Source organism: Chiloscyllium plagiosum, unplaced genomic scaffold (genome assembly GCF_037043375.1).
Source record: "Chiloscyllium plagiosum isolate Xiang-an unplaced genomic scaffold, Cpla_swu_hap1 HiC_scaffold_39, whole genome shotgun sequence".
NCBI lineage: Eukaryota > Metazoa > Chordata > Chondrichthyes > Orectolobiformes > Hemiscylliidae > Chiloscyllium > Chiloscyllium plagiosum.
This window is the reverse complement of record NW_028270177.1, coordinates 16,631,218-16,649,175: the sequence shown is the minus strand read 5'-3', so window position 1 is coordinate 16,649,175 and position 17,958 is coordinate 16,631,218. Positions and strand designations below refer to the sequence as shown.

Below are 17,958 nucleotides of genomic sequence, written 5' to 3'. Positions count from 1 at the left end.
CACCATGTATTGCATTTGCATCCCATGATGAATCCAACCACACTTTTTTGAAATAATTAATGTTCTCTGTCAATCATTTGAATGTTCTTAGACTTTTATGTAGTATTTTCTTTTGTGTACGCACGCTATTATTTTCTGATGCAGCACACACATTAGTTCTGTGAACGTGACTATATTACCATACCAACTCTGTCCTTTGAATGGAAATGTTTAGCTGTAAAGATGGTAAACATGTAAAATAAAAGATTTTCTTTCTGTTAGGCAAGACCTTACTAGCACAGACCCTCGCCCGATGCCTCGAGGTTCCCTTTGCCATTTGTGATTGTACTACTCTGACCCAAGCTGGATATGTCGGTGAAGATATCGAATCAGTTGTTGCAAAGCTCTTGCAAGATGCCAATTACAACGTTGATAAAGCTCAGCAAGGTAGGATTTGTGGAAAATTAATTTTATCCATTTTAAGGTTTGAACAGTCTAAATTTAAGCATGCACTCCAAGTTTAATTTTATATTCAAATCTTCATATTGCCCAGTCAAATTAAATAAAAGTAATAGCCTCACAGCATTTCACTGTATATACTGTTTTTTTCAGATATTTTATTAATTACTTTGGTAACAATTAAAATTCAATATTTTAAGTGATATTCAAGTGATCCTCCAGAGGTGATAAAAGGGCATTGATTGATTGTCTCATTATTTCACACACCTGGTAAACTTGAAGCATTTGCTGGTACAGTATTCTGTGGATGAAGCTTTTACCTTTTATGTTGGCAATTTTTCAATGAAGAATGTGTTGATATTTTAAGCTTATTCATGAACTGAAATTCAAAAAAAGAAATAAAGCACAAATTACTGGGAGATTTAAAGAATTTTAAAGAATACGGGCAATGCTCCATCAGGTTTTCCTTTGTTTAATTTATCAATCAAAAGTATCACTCTTTATTCATCCTTGGGATGTGAGTTTTGCTCACTGACCCAGCACGTATTACTTAGCCCTAGTTGCACTTGAAACTGCGGTGATGAGCTGCCATCTTGAAATAAAATACTTCCAAAGAATTTATTCGGCGACATAAAAGGAACTTGCAGGTGATGGTGTTACAATGCATCTGTTGCCCTTGTTCTTTTAGACTGTGGTAGCTGTGGGTTTGAAAGGTGCTGTCTAAGGACCTCAGTCATGCTGAGGTTTGAATTAAGGTCTTTAGATCAGTAAATCACAACTCTGAATTCAAAGACTAATACTTTTTTAAAAGAATACTTTCAATACATGTATGAATCATGGTGACCAGGGTGTTTCACCAAGTGAAAGAGTCCCACATGTAATGCTCTTCTTGATTAAGATGACATTGGCTGAAAGGTTATTTTACTACCACTGCGCAACATCATGACTTGCGGTTTCTGGGTGCTGTTGACTAACCCAAAATGAGATGCCATCTTCTGCAAAATTAATACTGATCCTTTTAAAGTCCCAGAGCACATTATTATTCAAAGGCATACACCTGAAAGAAAAGGCTTTCACAAGATTTTAAATGCAAAAAATTAGAAATATAATTTATATTCCACCTACCACACCAAAATTTAATTAGTTCTAGTCAATACCTCAAACTCCCTCTGCACCAGTATACGTACAGGATGTATCACTCTGTACTCATGTACTGGAAACAGTAATATGATCACCCCATTTCTTTATTACAGTTCATTCTGGACATTTATGCTTTAACTATGTATGGCTCTACTCTTTTACTCTTGATTAAGAAAAACCACTGCAAAAGCACCAAGAGCTGTCAAGGGTAGATGGTGCAATCCTCACTAAAGCCACAGACTAGTCCATGCAGCTTGACATGAGGATTTTAAAGTGATCTTCTGTTTCGCTGGTACTTTTGTCATCACTCTATCACTGCAAAACCAGTAGCTAGTAGCACCACTACTGACCAAACCTCCTCAGTAGTGTAGCTGTAATTAGCCTGTCATTACACAGGTGGGACTTGAACCTAGGCCTCCTGGCCTAAAGGTTATCTTACTGCCATTGCGCAACATCATGACTTGTGGTTTCTGGGTGCTGTTAACTAATTCAAAAGTTGGAATCTTTGATATTATCTTCTCCGTCAGTGATCTACTATCTGCTGTCAGACATTAATTCACACTAAGTCATTGATTCCCACATTTCCTACATTACAATAATAAATTAACAAGTACTTAATTTTATGTATCTTTAGGGAGTTGGAGATAAATTATGCAACCTTCTTCATAATTAAACTTGAAAGCAGATGTTTATGGGCTTAATTCCCACTGCAACCTTGAGCAAATGATCTTGACACTTCCTGATAGCAATACTGAGTGGTCCTGTAATATTGCTGGTGGTGTTGTTTGAAATGAGACATCAAGCAGCAGTATTTTCTGCCAAATTTTAAAAAACAATCTGAAGCAGTTTTTTCCATTCTTTGTGTAATGACTGACATTTACAGCACAGCGATCAGCAGATAGATATATTGGTCATTTAGCTAATTGCTGTTTGTGGGATTTTGTGTGCATTTTGCTGTTTTATTGTTTTCCAGGAATAGTTTTCTTGGATGAAGTAGATAAGATTGGCAGTGTGCCAGGGATTCATCAACTACGTGATGTGGGTGGTGAAGGTGTTCAGCAGGTAAGTGACGAGGAATTTCAATCAAATGGGAAAATATTTTTAGATAAGCATTTTTCAACATTCTTGTGACAAAATAAATTACTGATTATTTATTGTTTATTGTTTTTTTCATTTTTGGCTTTGGAGGACAAAGAAGTAGGCAAGAGGTTGATATTACAGTTGGCAGGTGATATTATGACCCGAACAGAGTCTCAGGACTAAAGTTTCTGTGCTATAATGTTTTCATAAAAAACTGAGAAGTTAAAAGTGGCCATTAAGTGCAGTCAATTCAACATCATTTATGGAGAAGATTTTGGAAACCTTGATCCAAAAAGAAGTTACCACCCATTTGGACAAGCAATCAGGGAGGCAGCGGAATAATTATATTAACATGAACTAGTAATCCAGAGACTCTGGAAGTCTGGGTTCAGATTTTATTGTGGCTGATGGTGGAATATAAATTCAAAAGGAAATCTGAAATTAAAAGTCTAATGGTGACCATGAAACCATTGCCGATGGTCAAAAAACGCATCTGTTTCATTAAAGTCCCTTAGGAACGAAAATCTGCTTTCCCTGTCTGCTCTAGCATATGTTTCACTCCAGACCCACAGAAATGTGGTTGTTGCTTAATTGCCATCTGAAATGGCCTAGTAAGTCTTTCTATTGTATCAAATCACTAAAACACCTCAAAAGAATGAAACGAGGTGGAAACCTTTGCATCAACCCAAGCAGCAGAAACAACAATGGCATACTAAGCCCTGTTAACTCTGCAAAGGCCATACTAACATCTGGCAACTAGTGCAAAATTTAGGATAACTATCTGATATGATCATTAGAGAATTGTACCTTGTAGATAGTGACCCAGACAATCCCGGGTAAGTCTTATCGCACTAGTGGGACAGACAATAGAGATTGTAGCACAGTGTTGTGCAGTTGAGTGAATTCCCCTGGAAGTCCTCAAAGTTGTCTCCAGACTCCTGAAGTCTCCTGGCACCTTGCCAAATAGGGGCAAGGAAGCTATCTGCTGATTATGATAACATGGTCACAACCACACCCAGCTATTAAATCAGTACTCCTTCACATTGAATGCCATTTGGAGGAAGCATGGAGAGTACCACAGGCAGAAAATATACTCCAAAGCTGGAATCTTCAAAGTTCCATCACCAAGATAATTCAGTATCACCACTGCTCATTGTTAACGAACTCTAAATAACAAGTCTGTGGTAGATGATGAACAAATCAATAAGAGGGAAAAATATTTAATCTCATCCTCAGCAATCTGCCTGCCACAAATGCATCTATCCATGACAGTCGCAGTTGGAATGACCACCTCTCAGCACTTGTTAAGACAAAGTCCTGTCTTCACATTAAGAAAGGCCTCCATCGTGTTGTGTGGCACTGCTACTTTGGTAACTGGGATGGATTTTCTAAGAATTTGAAGCCTCTTAACATGGCATATCCCCGACTCCTCCATTAACATCCCCTGGTTGAGGCCAGTCCTTGCAGCAAGAGACATCAAGCAGGAGTTCCTCCAGGTGGTGTCCTTGGCCCAATCACTTTCAGCTACTACTTCAATGAGCTTTTACCGTGATATCAGAAATGGGGTGCATACAAATAATTGTGAAAAGTTGAGCATCATTCATAGAACATAGAAGAATACAGCGCAGTACAGGCCCTTTGGCCCTTGATGTTGCGCCGATCCAAGCCCACCTAACCTACACTAGCCCACTATCCTCCATATGCCTATCCAATGCCCGCTTAAATGCCCATAAAGAGGGAGAGTCCACCACTGCTACTGGCAGGGCATTCCATGAACTCACGACTTGCTGAGTAAAGAACTTACCCCTAACATTTGTCCTATACCTACCACCCCTTAATTTAAAGCTATGCTCCCTTGTAATAGCTGACTCCATACGTGGAAAAAGGTTCTCACGGTCAACCCTATCTAAACCCCTAATCATCTTGTACACCTCTATCAAGTCACCCCTAAACCTTCTTTTCTCCAATAAAAACAACCCCAAGTGCCTCAGCCTTTCCTCATACGATCTTCCTACCATACCAGGCAACATCCTGGTAAACCTCCTCTGCACCCGTTCCAGTGCCTCCACATCCTTCCTATAGTACGGCGACCAAAACTGCACACAATACTCCAGATGTGGCCGCACCAGAGTCTTATACAACTGCAACATGATCTCAGGACTCCGGAACTCAATTCCTCTACCAATAAAAGCCAGTACGCCATATCCCTTCTTCACCGCACTATTTACCTGGGTGGCAACTTTCAAAGATCTATGTACATGGACACCAAGATCCCTCTGCTCATCCACACTACCAAGTATCCGACCATTAGCCCAGTACCCCATCTTTTTGTTACTCTTACCAAAGTGAATCACCTCACACTTAGCTACATTGAACTCCACTTGCCACCTTTCTGCCCAGTTCTGCAGCTTATCTATATCCCGCTGTAACCTGCCACATCCTTCCTCACTGTCAACAACTCCTCCGACTTTCGTATCATCCGCAAACAGCTCACCCAACCTTCTAGCCCCTCCTCCAGGTCATTTATAAAAATGACAAACAGCAATGGTCCCAAAACAGATCCTTGCGGAACACCGCTAGTAACGGCAGTCCAAGATGAACCTTTACCATCAACTACTACCCTCTGTCGTCTTCCAGCCAGCCAATTCCTAATCCAAACCTCCAACTCACCATCAATGCCATACCTCTGTATTTTTTGCAGTAGTCTACCATGGGGAACCTTATCAAATGCCTTACTAAAACCCATATACACCACATCTACCGCTTTCCCCTCGTCCACCTCCTTAGTCACCTTCTCAAAGAATTCAGTAAGGTTTGTGAGGCACAACCTGCCCTTCACAAAACCATGCTGACTATCCTTGATCACATTATACCTATCCAGATGTTCATAAATCCTATCCCTTACAATTCTCTCTTAAGACTTTGCCCACAACAGAAGTGAAACTCACCAGCCTATAGTTACTAGGGTTATCCCTACTCCCCTTCTTGAACAAGGGAACCACACTTGCTAGCCTCCAGTCTTCTGGCACTACTCCTGTAGATAACGCGGACATAAAAATCAAGGCCAATGGCTCTGCAATCTCCACCCTTGCTTCCCAGAGAATCCTAGGATAAATGCCATCAGGCCCAGGGGACTTATCTATTTTCACCCTTTCCAGAATTTCCAACACCTCTTCCCTACATACCTCGAAGCCATTCATTCTACTTAATTGTGACTCAGTATTCACATCGGCAACAATGTCCTGTTCCTGAGTGAATACTGACGAAAAGTATTCATTTAGTGTCTCCCCAATCTCTTCAGCCTCCACACACAACTTCCCACTACTATCCTTGACTGGACCTATTCCTACCCTAGTCATTCTTTTATTCCTCTTCATGACTCTTCAGGTCATGCAGCAATTATGTCCAAGTGCAGCAAGACTTGGGCAATATACAAGCATTGGCAAACATGTGGCAAGTAACTTTTGCATTACACAATGATCAAGGACCATTTCCAATAAGAGCGAATCCAAACATCGCCCCTTGGTGTTCAATGACGTCATTGTAAAATCCCCCAGTATTTCCCCTCGGTTGCTATTGATCAGAAAAGAACTGGACAAGCCACACGAATTCACAGATTACAACAGCAGGTCAGAGCCTGCAGTGAGTAATACACCAGCTGACTCCTCAAAGGATGTCCACCATCTACAAGGCAAGAGTCAGGAGTGTGAGGGAATGCTCCCCAAATACCTGGATGGTGCAACTTCAACAACACAAACTTGATGCCATCTGGGAAAAGCAGCCTGCCTGATTGTTTAGGTATGCTTCACTTCAGTAGCATGAATGTGTATCCATCGACACAATACACCCCAGAAAATCATCAAAAGTCTGTCGACAGCACTTTCCAAACCAGCGGCCATGACCATCTAAAAGGACAAGCAAACAGATACATGGCAATACTACCATCTTCAAGTTCTTCTTCAAGCCTAACTTAGAAATATTGGAAGCAGTTTTCTTGGGGAAAGTCATGGGATTGCCACTGCTGTATTTGTTATGCAGTTTGAACTCGATGCCAAAATGTGCAACTGAGATAATAGAAGACTAGTAAAACACTGAGGTAGTATGTGGAGTTTTATATCTGTTCTCTTAAAGCTTTTCCGTTTTTAATTTTTTTTTGTTCTCATTTGATGTGACATTACCTGTTTTAACATCCTTTACTTCCTGATTGTGTATTGTCATTATATCTCTCGGATCATCACAAGGACCATTGATTGAGTTGCTGGAGTTTGTGTTGTTATGTCTGCGCACTGTAGTCAAAAATCATCTTGTAAACAGCTGTTATAGGTTCTGAAGTAACTTTGTTTTAAATATTTATTTCTTACATTTCTCTGATGTTTGTACCTGTAGTTGAGGGACTTGTGCTGTAAATTTCTTTAAATCCTTCCCTACAATAAAGAAGCCTATTTACTTCGCTGAAGCTTTCCTTGCTTTGGTTTGCAAATGATTCCAGCTAGGAATGCACAGTGCAGCACACATATGGTATGGTATTTCAAGTGTTGCAAAGTCTTTTTTTCTGATAGACGTTATCCTTCAAAACCTGACTCTGGCTTCAACATTGATCCCTATGGGAATCCATACTTAAAGTTGTAATTTTCAAGAATGTAACCACTAATCAAGGATACTCGATACATTTCAGGAGCGTGTGGACTGCTGGAATAGGCAAACAATATGGCAAAGGAAACTCGGCACAAATGTTTAGTGATATTTTATTCAGAGTAAAGAGGAGAGGAGAGCTAATACATGCTGAACTGTAATTTTAAGGAGAGTGTGTAAGAAAGAAGTCTTTTTTTTTGTGCACAAATAGCCATAGAGATGTACACAAATAGCTACAGAAACAAACCCTCTCACTCCAACTCATCCGTGCTGACCAGATATCCCAAATGAATCTAGTTCCGTTTGCCAACACTTGGTCAATATCCCTCTAAATCCTTCCAATTCATGTATTCATCCAGATGCCTTTTAAATGTTGTAATTGTACCAGCCTCCGCCACTTCATTCCATACACAAACCACCCTTTGCTTTAAAAAATTGCCCTTTAGGTCCCTTTTTAATTCTTTCCCCACCACCCCCCCTCACCCTAAACATATGCATTCTAGTTCTGGACTCCCCCAACATAGGGAAAAGACCTTGTCTATTTATCCCATCCATACTCTCCTCATGATTTTATAAACCTCTATAAGGTCACCCCTTGGCCTCCTCTCAAGGAAAACAGCCCTAACCTATTCAACTTCTTTTCTAAACCCTTTCAGGTTTCACAACATCTTTCCAAGAGGAGGGAGACCAGAATTGTACACAATATTCCAAAAGTGGCCTAACCAATGTCCTGTACAGCCACAATGTGACTTTCCAACCCCTATTCTGAATGCTCTGACCAATAAATGAATGTATACTAAATGTCTTCTCCACTATTCTATCTACCTGAGATTCCACTTTGAAGGAACTATGAACCTACACTCCAAAATCTCTTTTCGTTCAGCAGCATTCCCCAGCACTCTACCATTAAATGTATAAGTCCTGCCCTGATTTGCCTATCCAAAATGCAACACCTCATATTTATCTAAATTAAACTCCATCTGCCCCTCCTCAGCCCATTGGCCCATCTGACCAAGATCCCATTGGACTCTGAGGTAATCTTCTTTGCTGTCCACTACACCAATTTTGGTGTCATTTGCAAACTTATTGACTATACCTCCTATGTTAATCTTTGGCACCAAGACTTGTTAACAAACCAGTTAACAAAATATATGGAATTCTGGACATTGTACAAACAGCCATAGAGTGCAAAGGGCAGGACAGTGTTCCAAGCTTAATTAAAACATTAGTTCAGCCCCAGCTAGAATATGGTCTACCTCCAGGTACCATACTTGGGAAGGATATAAAAACTTTCAAATTGCCATAGTAGAGATTCACTGAAATGATTCCAGGAATGAGGACAGACTGAAGAATTTTTGCTCTTCCGCCGGAGTGTGGAGAAGGCTAAGAGAACATATGGCAAAGGCATTGAGGATAGAGTCATTAAAAGTTTAGATAATTTCTCTATTTCCAGTGGCTTGAATGTTTGATAACCAGAGCCACATACTTAAGATGATTTTGCTGGAGAACCAGTGGCAACATGAGAAAGCATTTCTTAAGTAGTTAGGATTTAGATTGTACTATTTGAAATGTAGTGGATAGAGATTCAATAGATTTCAAAAGGGAATTTGATAATTTTTTTTATAAGGAAGAAATTGCACAGATGTGAGTCGAGAATGGGATTGTCTGGATTCCTCTTTACAGGCTATTGGCGATTCACTGTCAAATGGCCGCCTCTGCATACTGTTTTACGATTGCTAGCTGTTAGTGAATTATTTTCTATTTAAACTGCTGTAAGAAGGTAACAGTGGTGCACAGCTGAAGTATGAATAATTCTGGTTGAGTTAGTCGACATGATATGTATATGTTTGTAAAGATTTAATTTTCTTTCACACAGGGGTTATTGAAGCTGCTTGAGGGGACAATTGTAAATGTTCCAGAAAAAAATTCTAGGAAATTACGAGGAGAGACTGTCCAGGTGGATACAACTAATATTTTATTTGTGGCATCTGGTGCTTTCAATGGTCTAGATAGGATTATCAGCAGGAGAAAGAATGAAAAGGTATGGCTTCTCTGACTTGTTCTCTCTCTTTGTTAGTTATGAGAAATCAGCCACATGTTTTTGCAATCAGTATTGTGTTCCCCTGTGTAACCTTATTCAAATAGTCATCTTTCAGGCAGTCAATGCCTGCAGATTATTGGTTGTGATTTCTTTGGAGCCAAACTTGATAATTATCCTTGAATAATTTCTGCACATGATATATATTAAATACTGATTTATTTTGTGAAAAAGATGATGGTGATGCATTGGACACTGTTAAACACGTTGAAGCATACAACCCTTTATAGAGGGTGGAAATACATTGGCAAAAGGAAGTTAAATAATTTCCATACTGATCAACTCTATCATAATTGAAATTTAGCTATTCTGAACAAAATTCTTGCAATTATAGATGTTTCTCTTTTTGGCAATGTAAATAATTTGCATGCGTTGGCATAGTAATTATAGTTTCTGCCTCTGTTTCTACAGTATCTTGGATTTGGCACTCCCTCCAACCTCGGCAAAGGGAGAAGGGCAGCTGCCGCTGCTGATTTAGCAAATACAAGTGGTGATAATAATACTGTGCAGGAATTAGAAGAAAAGGACAGATTACTTCGCCATGTTGAGGCTCGGGACCTGATAGAATTTGGAATGATTCCAGAATTTGTAGGCCGCTTGCCTGTGATAGTTCCCCTACATAGTTTAAATGAAGATACATTGGTGCGAATTCTAACAGAACCTCGAAATGCTGTCGTCCCACAGTACCAGGCTTTGTTTAGTATGGATAAGGTGTGAGTCACTTCTCTTTCTTCTCTTAGTTAACAAAGATGGAATTTCTTTTGCCTTTTTTTTCCTCTGCATAGTAAATGGCAAAGCTTACATTTTATTTTGATCATTTGTTTTCGATGTGGAACATGGGAGGAAAGAAATGGAAAGACCCTGCTTTCCGGCTTAGGGTCCATTTATATAACCTCTTGTAAATCAGTTTTGCAAGCCTCATTGGAATGCAGATTTTCATTGGTTTCTTTGCTATTTACATTGCTCATGATGTGATTAAACCATCTGAAAATTACTTTGCTGGAAATGAAGGTGATTTAAAAAAATTTAATGTCTGTGCTAGTCCTTAATTATGCCTGATTTTTGTGTTTGTTTTAATGTGAAATACCTCTTCAAAATTTTCTTTGGGGAATAGATCATCCTCCACTGGGAACCAGCTATATACCTTCTCAAACCAGTTGCGCAAAAGTGGTATTTGGATTTTAGCTTCTGCTTGACCTTTTTTTGGCATTGCAGCATGTGACAGCTTTGTGACAGCTTTGGCTGAGAATGACAGCTGCTGATTGTCTATGCATTTCTGTTACCAGTTGGTACAGAGTTAGCATTTTAAAAGCTTCTCTGTCATGTTTTAAATGTAAAAATATAATAACTGAATCAGTAGAAGATTTATTATTTAAAATATGCCCTGCAAATACTCTTTGGTGTGTAGTGAATGATATGTAAAAATTGAAAAACTTGAGCTAAGTGTGAACGTGTCATAAAATAATTTCCACTGAGTCTTTTTAGAGAATATATAATTTAGATTTAACCATTTGACTTAACAGTTGTCTCTGGAGACAGTAATTTGTGAAGTGATTTTTTTTTTAGTGAATGCGTTGCTGACTTTAATTTTTAATATTTTGTTTAGTGTGATCTTAATGTATCTGAGGATGCCTTGAGAGCTATAGCTCGACTGGCTCTGGAAAGGAAAACTGGTGCCCGGGGCCTTAGATCGATCATGGTAAGATACTACAAAGATTCTTAAAAAGTCTAGTTATGACTATTACTGTTGTTCTTTAATTAGTTTGTGAAGAGTAAGAGATTGGGGCTTTTGACTGTGCAGGCTGGAGTGTCTATTCAATATCAAATGTAAACAAACCACCAACTAGTAACATATATTTTAAACCTAAACTTGAATTTTATAATTAGCTGGTTATTATGGTGGGATGTGCAGTATGTTTTTGAGACAGGGTTGCTTTCTGTAGTATTCCTGCAGTTTTGTGAAATCTTAAGATATATTTCCTATAGTCTTTCTAAAACTAAGGATTGCAAAGCAACAATTGCATTTATATCACCCCTTTTACGATAATGATCCAATGTGCTTCACAAAAGGGTAATCAAACATATTTTCACAGAGCCACCCATGGAGTTGCTGGGGACTACTGGATGCTTGGCAGTTAGTGGGCGGCACGGTGGCACAGTGGTTAGCACTGTTGCCTCACAGCGCCAGAGACCTAGGTTCAATTCCCACCTCAGGGTGACTGACTGTGTGGGGAATTTGCACATTCTCCCCATGTCTGCGTGGGTTTCCTCCAGGTGCTCCGGTTTCCTCCCACAGTCCAAAAATGTGCAGGTTAGGTGAATTGGCCATGCTAAATTGCCCGTAGTGTTAGGTGCAGGGGTAAATGTAGGGGAATGGGTCTGGATGGGTTGCGCTTCGGCGGGTCAGTGTGGACTTGTTGGGCCGAAGGGCCTGTTTCCACACTAAGTAATCTCATCTAATCAGAAAGCAGCGCCTTCAAACTGGTGTAGCCATTTCAAGGTAGAATTAAGTGAAATTTTCAGAAGTCTTAAAGACAACCAAGACTTACTTGGAAGCTTCTGTGGTTAGTAAATTGAGGCAGGGGGTCGTGTTTGGTGGTGTGGGTGAGGAGTGTGATTAAGTGGAACTATAACTTGTAAAAGCAAAATGTATTTTCAGGAGAAGTTACTGTTGGAGCCAATGTTTGAAGTGCCAAATTCAGACATTGTAGCAGTAGAAGTGGACAAAGATATTGTGGATGGAAAGAAACCACCAGCATATATACGGTAAATTTTCAATGGTTATGTAGCTTTGGATAACGTGAAGATTTCACTGAATCTGCCTCATGCCCAAAATTTACGCATGATTCACATCTGTTCTGTGTATTTGTATAATTGAGTCTGGGCTACACTACTTACCAGATGGATAAACGCTCCTGTTTAATACTGTTAGCCAATTTTAGTTATCCACAGAACTAGATTATTATTGATTCGGAGATGCCGGTGTTGGACTGGGGTGTACAAAGTTAAAAATCACACAACACCAGGTTATAGTCCAAGAGGTTAATTGGAAGCACCTGATGAAGGAGCGTCGCTCCGAAAGCTAGTGTGCTTCCAATTAAACCTGTTGGACTATAACCTGGTGTTGTGTGATTTTTAACTTAGATTATTATTAGCAGCATCACAGTTAAAGTTCTGGAAATGCAGATTTTCCCAGAGAACTCTCTGAAGTACATTGGTCTTGCAGTATCTTGGACTGTGAAGTTCTTTGTATACTTGCCTGTCAGTCCTGACTAACTGGAATAAGCTATTTGTAACCCTTGCACAATGCTGTGTTCAATAGATCACAGTCTGGAAATAAGTCAAATCCATTTGAGATTCCTGAAACAATGTTTAAGACATTTCTAGTAACTATCAGCAAGCACAGTGGTCTCACTAGAAACTTTCATGTGGCCTCTCTTTGTTTTAATTAATTTTTTTTCAATTAACTCAAATCTGATTCAAAATATATGATTCTGCTTTATTTTCTTCCATCCTCCCTGAAGCGTATAGGGTAAGCTGTTAAGTCCTTTCTGGCAGCAAATAGTTCTGCCATGATGCAATTTTTACCTTTATTGATTTTGTAGATGGAGTACAGTGTATGAGGAAATGTAGCACTACATTTTCTCTCCAACATCAGATCAAATTCATGTTGGGAATATATAATTAATCAGAACTGATGGGGACTAATTAGAGCAGAGGTTTGGATAAATTATTCTGTGGGACTTGGGACCAAATCTTTCTGGATGAGTCATGTTATGAAAAGTTCTGTGATTTTCAGAAGAACCAAGCTGAAAGATTGGTAATGACAGAAAAGCCAAGGGAAGCTTGGTTTCTAAACCTGGCTGAGTTCAATTGTAACTGTACCAATTCTTTCAGACTTCATTTGTTATCTAGGGTGGATTGTCACATAAATCAATGAAATTCCATCGACAATAAAACATAGTAACTTGGCTCTTCATGGAAATTGGTTGCTATGAAACTGTGTTTTAGTGTCATTTTTCATGTGCTTTTGCAGCATGTGAAATATTTTGTATCCTGAGAGAATTCATCAGTACTGACTGGCTTGTCCCCATTTCCCCCCACCAATCTCACAAGCTTTACATATATTGCTTAGTCTGGATTGTTACTTTTTACTGTTGATTCAATTTAGTCTGCTTGCCCAAAGGACATCATGACATAATCAGCACAACTTTTTATCAAGTGTTACCTGAATTTAACCACAGTCAGTACCAGCTTAGCAGTACCGCAGTGGAGTTGAGAAATGAATTTTGTTACAACCCCTAAATATTTCATTTTTAGCAAAGTGATAGATGAAAGAATTTTCTAAAAAATCAGTTTTGCTGGCAGGTTTGCTACTGGAACAAACAGTTTGAAATGTTTTTTTAAATATGTGCATTCCTCCAGTAATTAGTTTTCACCTGAATAAATACTTTATTGTGTTTAGAGCCCCGTCTAAGGAACCTGTTGAAGAAGAATATGATTCTGGTGTGGAAGATGATCGATGGCATCGACAAGCAGATGCAGCTAATAATTAAACAGCTATAATTTGGAACAATTTGTGCAAAAAATGAGTCTCATACAATACTGAAAGTATTTTATTTTATTTAATTTTAAATGTGTTATTAACCCTTTACGCTCACCAGAGAGTTATCCTTTAAAGAGAACAGCTTTTTGAAAAGGGCTGAAAGTCTCCCCTTGACATGATCTCAGCAGACCAGTGAAACTCATTATGTATTTGTATAATAGCAAAATTTTGTACAGTGGCCATTATGCTCTGTGAATTTTACTGTAAACACATTTATGGATGTGTTTATGTTGCAATTTTTAGCAGCTGCTTCCCTACAGTAACTGTTTAGGAACAAAATATGCATCCCTGCACCCCATAAAAGGGAAAAGATATTACTGAATATCCCTTTAATTTTCTCCCGTGCATCTAGATATTTCAGTGTTACTTTGAGCTAGATGTGCTGTGGTCAAATTACAAAGTTTTTTTAAATTTAGAATCCCTGTTTGCATTTAGGATTTAGGAATCAAATTGAGGCAAAAAGGGGTCATAAGAAGTGTTGATGGAACTAAATAATAAATAGTTTTACTAACACAGGTATTGCAGGGATTTCAGCTTCAATTTTTCATTACAATAGTTTGGAAATGATTTTGGTTTCATGTTGCTTGTGCTAAAGTATATGTAACATTGTTTTAGATGCATTTAATAAGCTGCACAAGAAACAAACCCTTACCATATTTTTTCTGTACTTCCTTTTATGCTGTTGTTGACCAGAAACAGGATGGATTTTTGACCTTTAGAAGTTGGCCTCTTGGAACACTAAAGGATTTAAAAATGAATTATTGTAAATCTCTGGTTATACAAATAAAGTGTACAGTAAGCACTTTACAAACTGTGATATTTTTGACTGTTGAAATAGATAGTGACCAGGTACACATGGAACAGTTTAAACAATTAATGGGAACTTGGGAGGGAGAATAAAAAAAATCAAAAACTGGAACACGTTTGGAGCAGTATGTGTAAACTAGAGTGGATACTATATACAGTATCTGCAGCAGGGAAAATGCCAGATGGCGTTTGTCTTAAATTTGGGGTAGAAGTAGTGAATAATACATGAAGTCTGTACCACAATTATCATAATTTGAGCAGGAGGGTTTAGAGGTCCAAATTTTAGGGGAGGAACAGTGTCAGAGGAATATTTACTTTTCTTCATTTAGAGTCATAGAGACGTACAGCATGGAAACAGACCATTAAGTGTATAAGTCCTGCTAAGATTAGATTAGATTACTTAGTGTGGAAACAGGCCCTTTAGCCCAACAAGTCCACACCGACCCGCCGAAGCGCAACCCACCCAGACCCATTCCCCTACATTTACTCCGTCACCTAACACTACGGACAATTTAGCATGGCCAGTTCACCTAACCTGCACATTTTTGGACTGTGGGAGGAAACCGGAGTACCCGGAGGAAACCCACACAGACACTGGGAGAATGTGCAAACTCCGCAGTCAGTCGCTTGAGGCAGGAATTGAACCCAGGGCTCTGGCGCTGTGAGGCAGCAGTGATAACCACTGTGCCACCGTGCCGCCCTTTTTGCTTTCCCAAATTGCAGCACCTCACATTTCTCTGAATTAAATTCCATCTGCCACTTCTCAGCCCATTGGCCCATCCGGTCCAGATCCTGTTGCAATCTGAGATAACCCTCTTCACTGTCCACTATACCTCCAATTTTGGTGTCATCTGCAAACTTACTAACTGTTCCTCTTATGCTCACATCCAAATCATTTATGTAAATGACAAAGTAGAGGATCCAGCACCGATCCTTGTGGCACTCCACTGGTCACAGTCCTCCAGTCTGAAAAATAACCCTTCACCAACACACTCTCTTCAACTTTCAGCCAGTTCTGTATCCAAATGGCCAGTTTCCCCTTTATTCCATGAGATCTAACCTTGCTAATCAGTCTCCCATGGGGAATCTTGTCGAACGCCTTACTGAAGTCCATATAGATCACATCTACTGCTCTGCCCTCATCAATCTTCTTTGTTACTTCTTCAAAAAACTCAATCAAGTTTGAGAGACATGATTTCCCACGCACAAAGCCATGTTGCCTATCCCTAATCAGTCCTTGCCTTTCCAAATACATGTAAATCCTGTCCCTCAGGATTCCCTCCAACAACTTGCCCACCACTGAGGTCAGGCTCACCGGTCTATAGTTCCCTGGCCTGTCTTTACCGCCATTCTTAAACAGTGGCACCACGTTTGCCAACCTCCAGTCTTCTGGCACCTCACCTGTGACTATCGATGATACAAATATCTCAGCAAGAGGCCCAGCAATCACTTCTCTAGCTTCCCAGAGAGTTCTCGGGTACACCTGATCAGGTCCTGGGGATTTATCCACCTTTACCCATTTCAAGACATTCAGCACTTCCTCCTCTGTAATCTGGACATTTTGCAAGATGTCACCATCTATTTCCTTACAGTGTATATCTTCCATATCCTTTTCCACAGTAAATACTGATGCAAAATATTCATTTAGTATCTCCCCCATTTTCTGTGGCTCCACACAAAGGCTGCCTTGCTGATCTTTGAGGGGCCCTATTCTCTCCTTTGTTACCCTTTTGTCCTTAATATATTTGTAAAACTCTTTGGATTCTCCTTAATTCTATTTGCCAACACTATCACATGTCCCCTTTTTGCCCTCCTGATTTCCCTCGTAAGTATATTCCTATTTTCTTTATACTCTTCTAAGGATTCACTCAATCTATTCTGTCTATACCTGACATATGCTTGCTTCCTTTTTCTTAACCAAACCCTCAATTACTTTAGGAGAAAGTGAGGACTGCAGATGCTGGAGTACCAGAGTTGAAAAATGTCGTGTTGGAAAAACACAGCAGGCCAGGCAGCATCCGAGGAGCAGGAGAATCGATGTTTCGGGCATAAGCTCCTCTTTAGTCATCCAGCATTCCCTCTCACTACCAGCCTTCCCTTTCATCCTGACAGGAATATACTTTCTCTGAATTCTTGTTATCTCATTTCTGAAGGCTTCCCATTTTCCAGCCGTCCCTTTACCTGCGAACGTCTGCCTCCAATCAGTTTTCGAAAGTTCTTGCCTAATACCATCAAAATTGGCCTTTCTCCAATTTAGAACTTCAACTTTTAGATCTGGTCTATCTTTTTCCATCACTATTTTAAAACGAATAGAATTATGGTCGCTGGCCCCAAAGTGCTAGCCCCACTAACAGCTCAGTCACCTGTCCTGCCTTATTTCCCAAGAGTAGGTCAAGTTTTGCACCTTCTGTAGTAGGTACATCCACATACTGAATCAGAAAATTGTCTTGTACGCACTTAAGAAATTCCTCTCCATCTAAACCTTTAACACTACGGTAGTCCCAGTCAATGTTTGGAAAGTTAAAATCCCCTACCATAACTACCCTATTATTCTTACAGATAGCTGAGATCTCCTTCCAAGTTTGTTTCTCAATTTCCCTCTGACTATCAGGGGGGGTCTATAATACAATCCCAATAAGGTGATCATCCCTTTCTTATTTCTCAGTTCCACCCAAATCACTTCCCTGGATGTATTTCCAGGAATATCCTCCCTCAGTACAGCTGTAATGCTATCCCTTATCAAAAATGGCAGTCCCCCTCCTCTCTTGCCTCCCTTTCTATCCTTCCTGTAGCATTTGTATCCTGGAACATTAAGCTGCCAGTCCTGCCCATCCCTATGATATCCCAGTCCCCTGTTCCTAACCACGCCCTGAGTTCATCTGCCTTCCCTGTTAGGCCCCTTGCATTGAAATAAATGCAGTTTAATTTATTAGTCCTACCTTGTCCCTGCTTGCCCTGACTGTTTGACTCACTTCTGTTCTCAACTGTACCAGTCTCAGATTGATCTCTTTACTCACTATCTCCCTGGGTCCCCCTCCCCACCACCTTACTAGGTTAAATCCTCCCAAGCAGTTCTAGCAACTTTCCCTGCCAGTATATTAGTCCCCTTCCAATTTAGGTACAATCCGTCCTTCTTGTACAGGTCACTTCTACCCCA

At 39.7% G+C, this 17,958-nt stretch overlaps 1 protein-coding gene across 2 annotated transcripts in view; it reads left to right on the top strand.

Moving 5' to 3' along the window:
* clpxa (caseinolytic mitochondrial matrix peptidase chaperone subunit Xa) overlaps positions 1-14,808 on the top strand; it is a 44,708-nt gene extending 29,900 nt beyond the window's left edge. For both annotated transcript variants that reach the window (XM_043677345.2, XM_043677344.2), the window contains 7 exons: positions 262-426; positions 2,552-2,640; positions 9,167-9,331; positions 9,800-10,099; positions 10,995-11,087; positions 12,048-12,154; positions 13,854-14,808. In XM_043677345.2, coding sequence (XP_043533280.1) covers positions 262-426; positions 2,552-2,640; positions 9,167-9,331; positions 9,800-10,099; positions 10,995-11,087; positions 12,048-12,154; positions 13,854-13,944 — 1,010 coding nt within the window. In that variant the 3' untranslated portion in view covers positions 13,945-14,808. The remainder of the gene's footprint in view (positions 1-261; positions 427-2,551; positions 2,641-9,166; positions 9,332-9,799; positions 10,100-10,994; positions 11,088-12,047; positions 12,155-13,853) is intronic.
* The last annotated feature ends 3,150 nt before the right edge of the window (positions 14,809-17,958 follow it).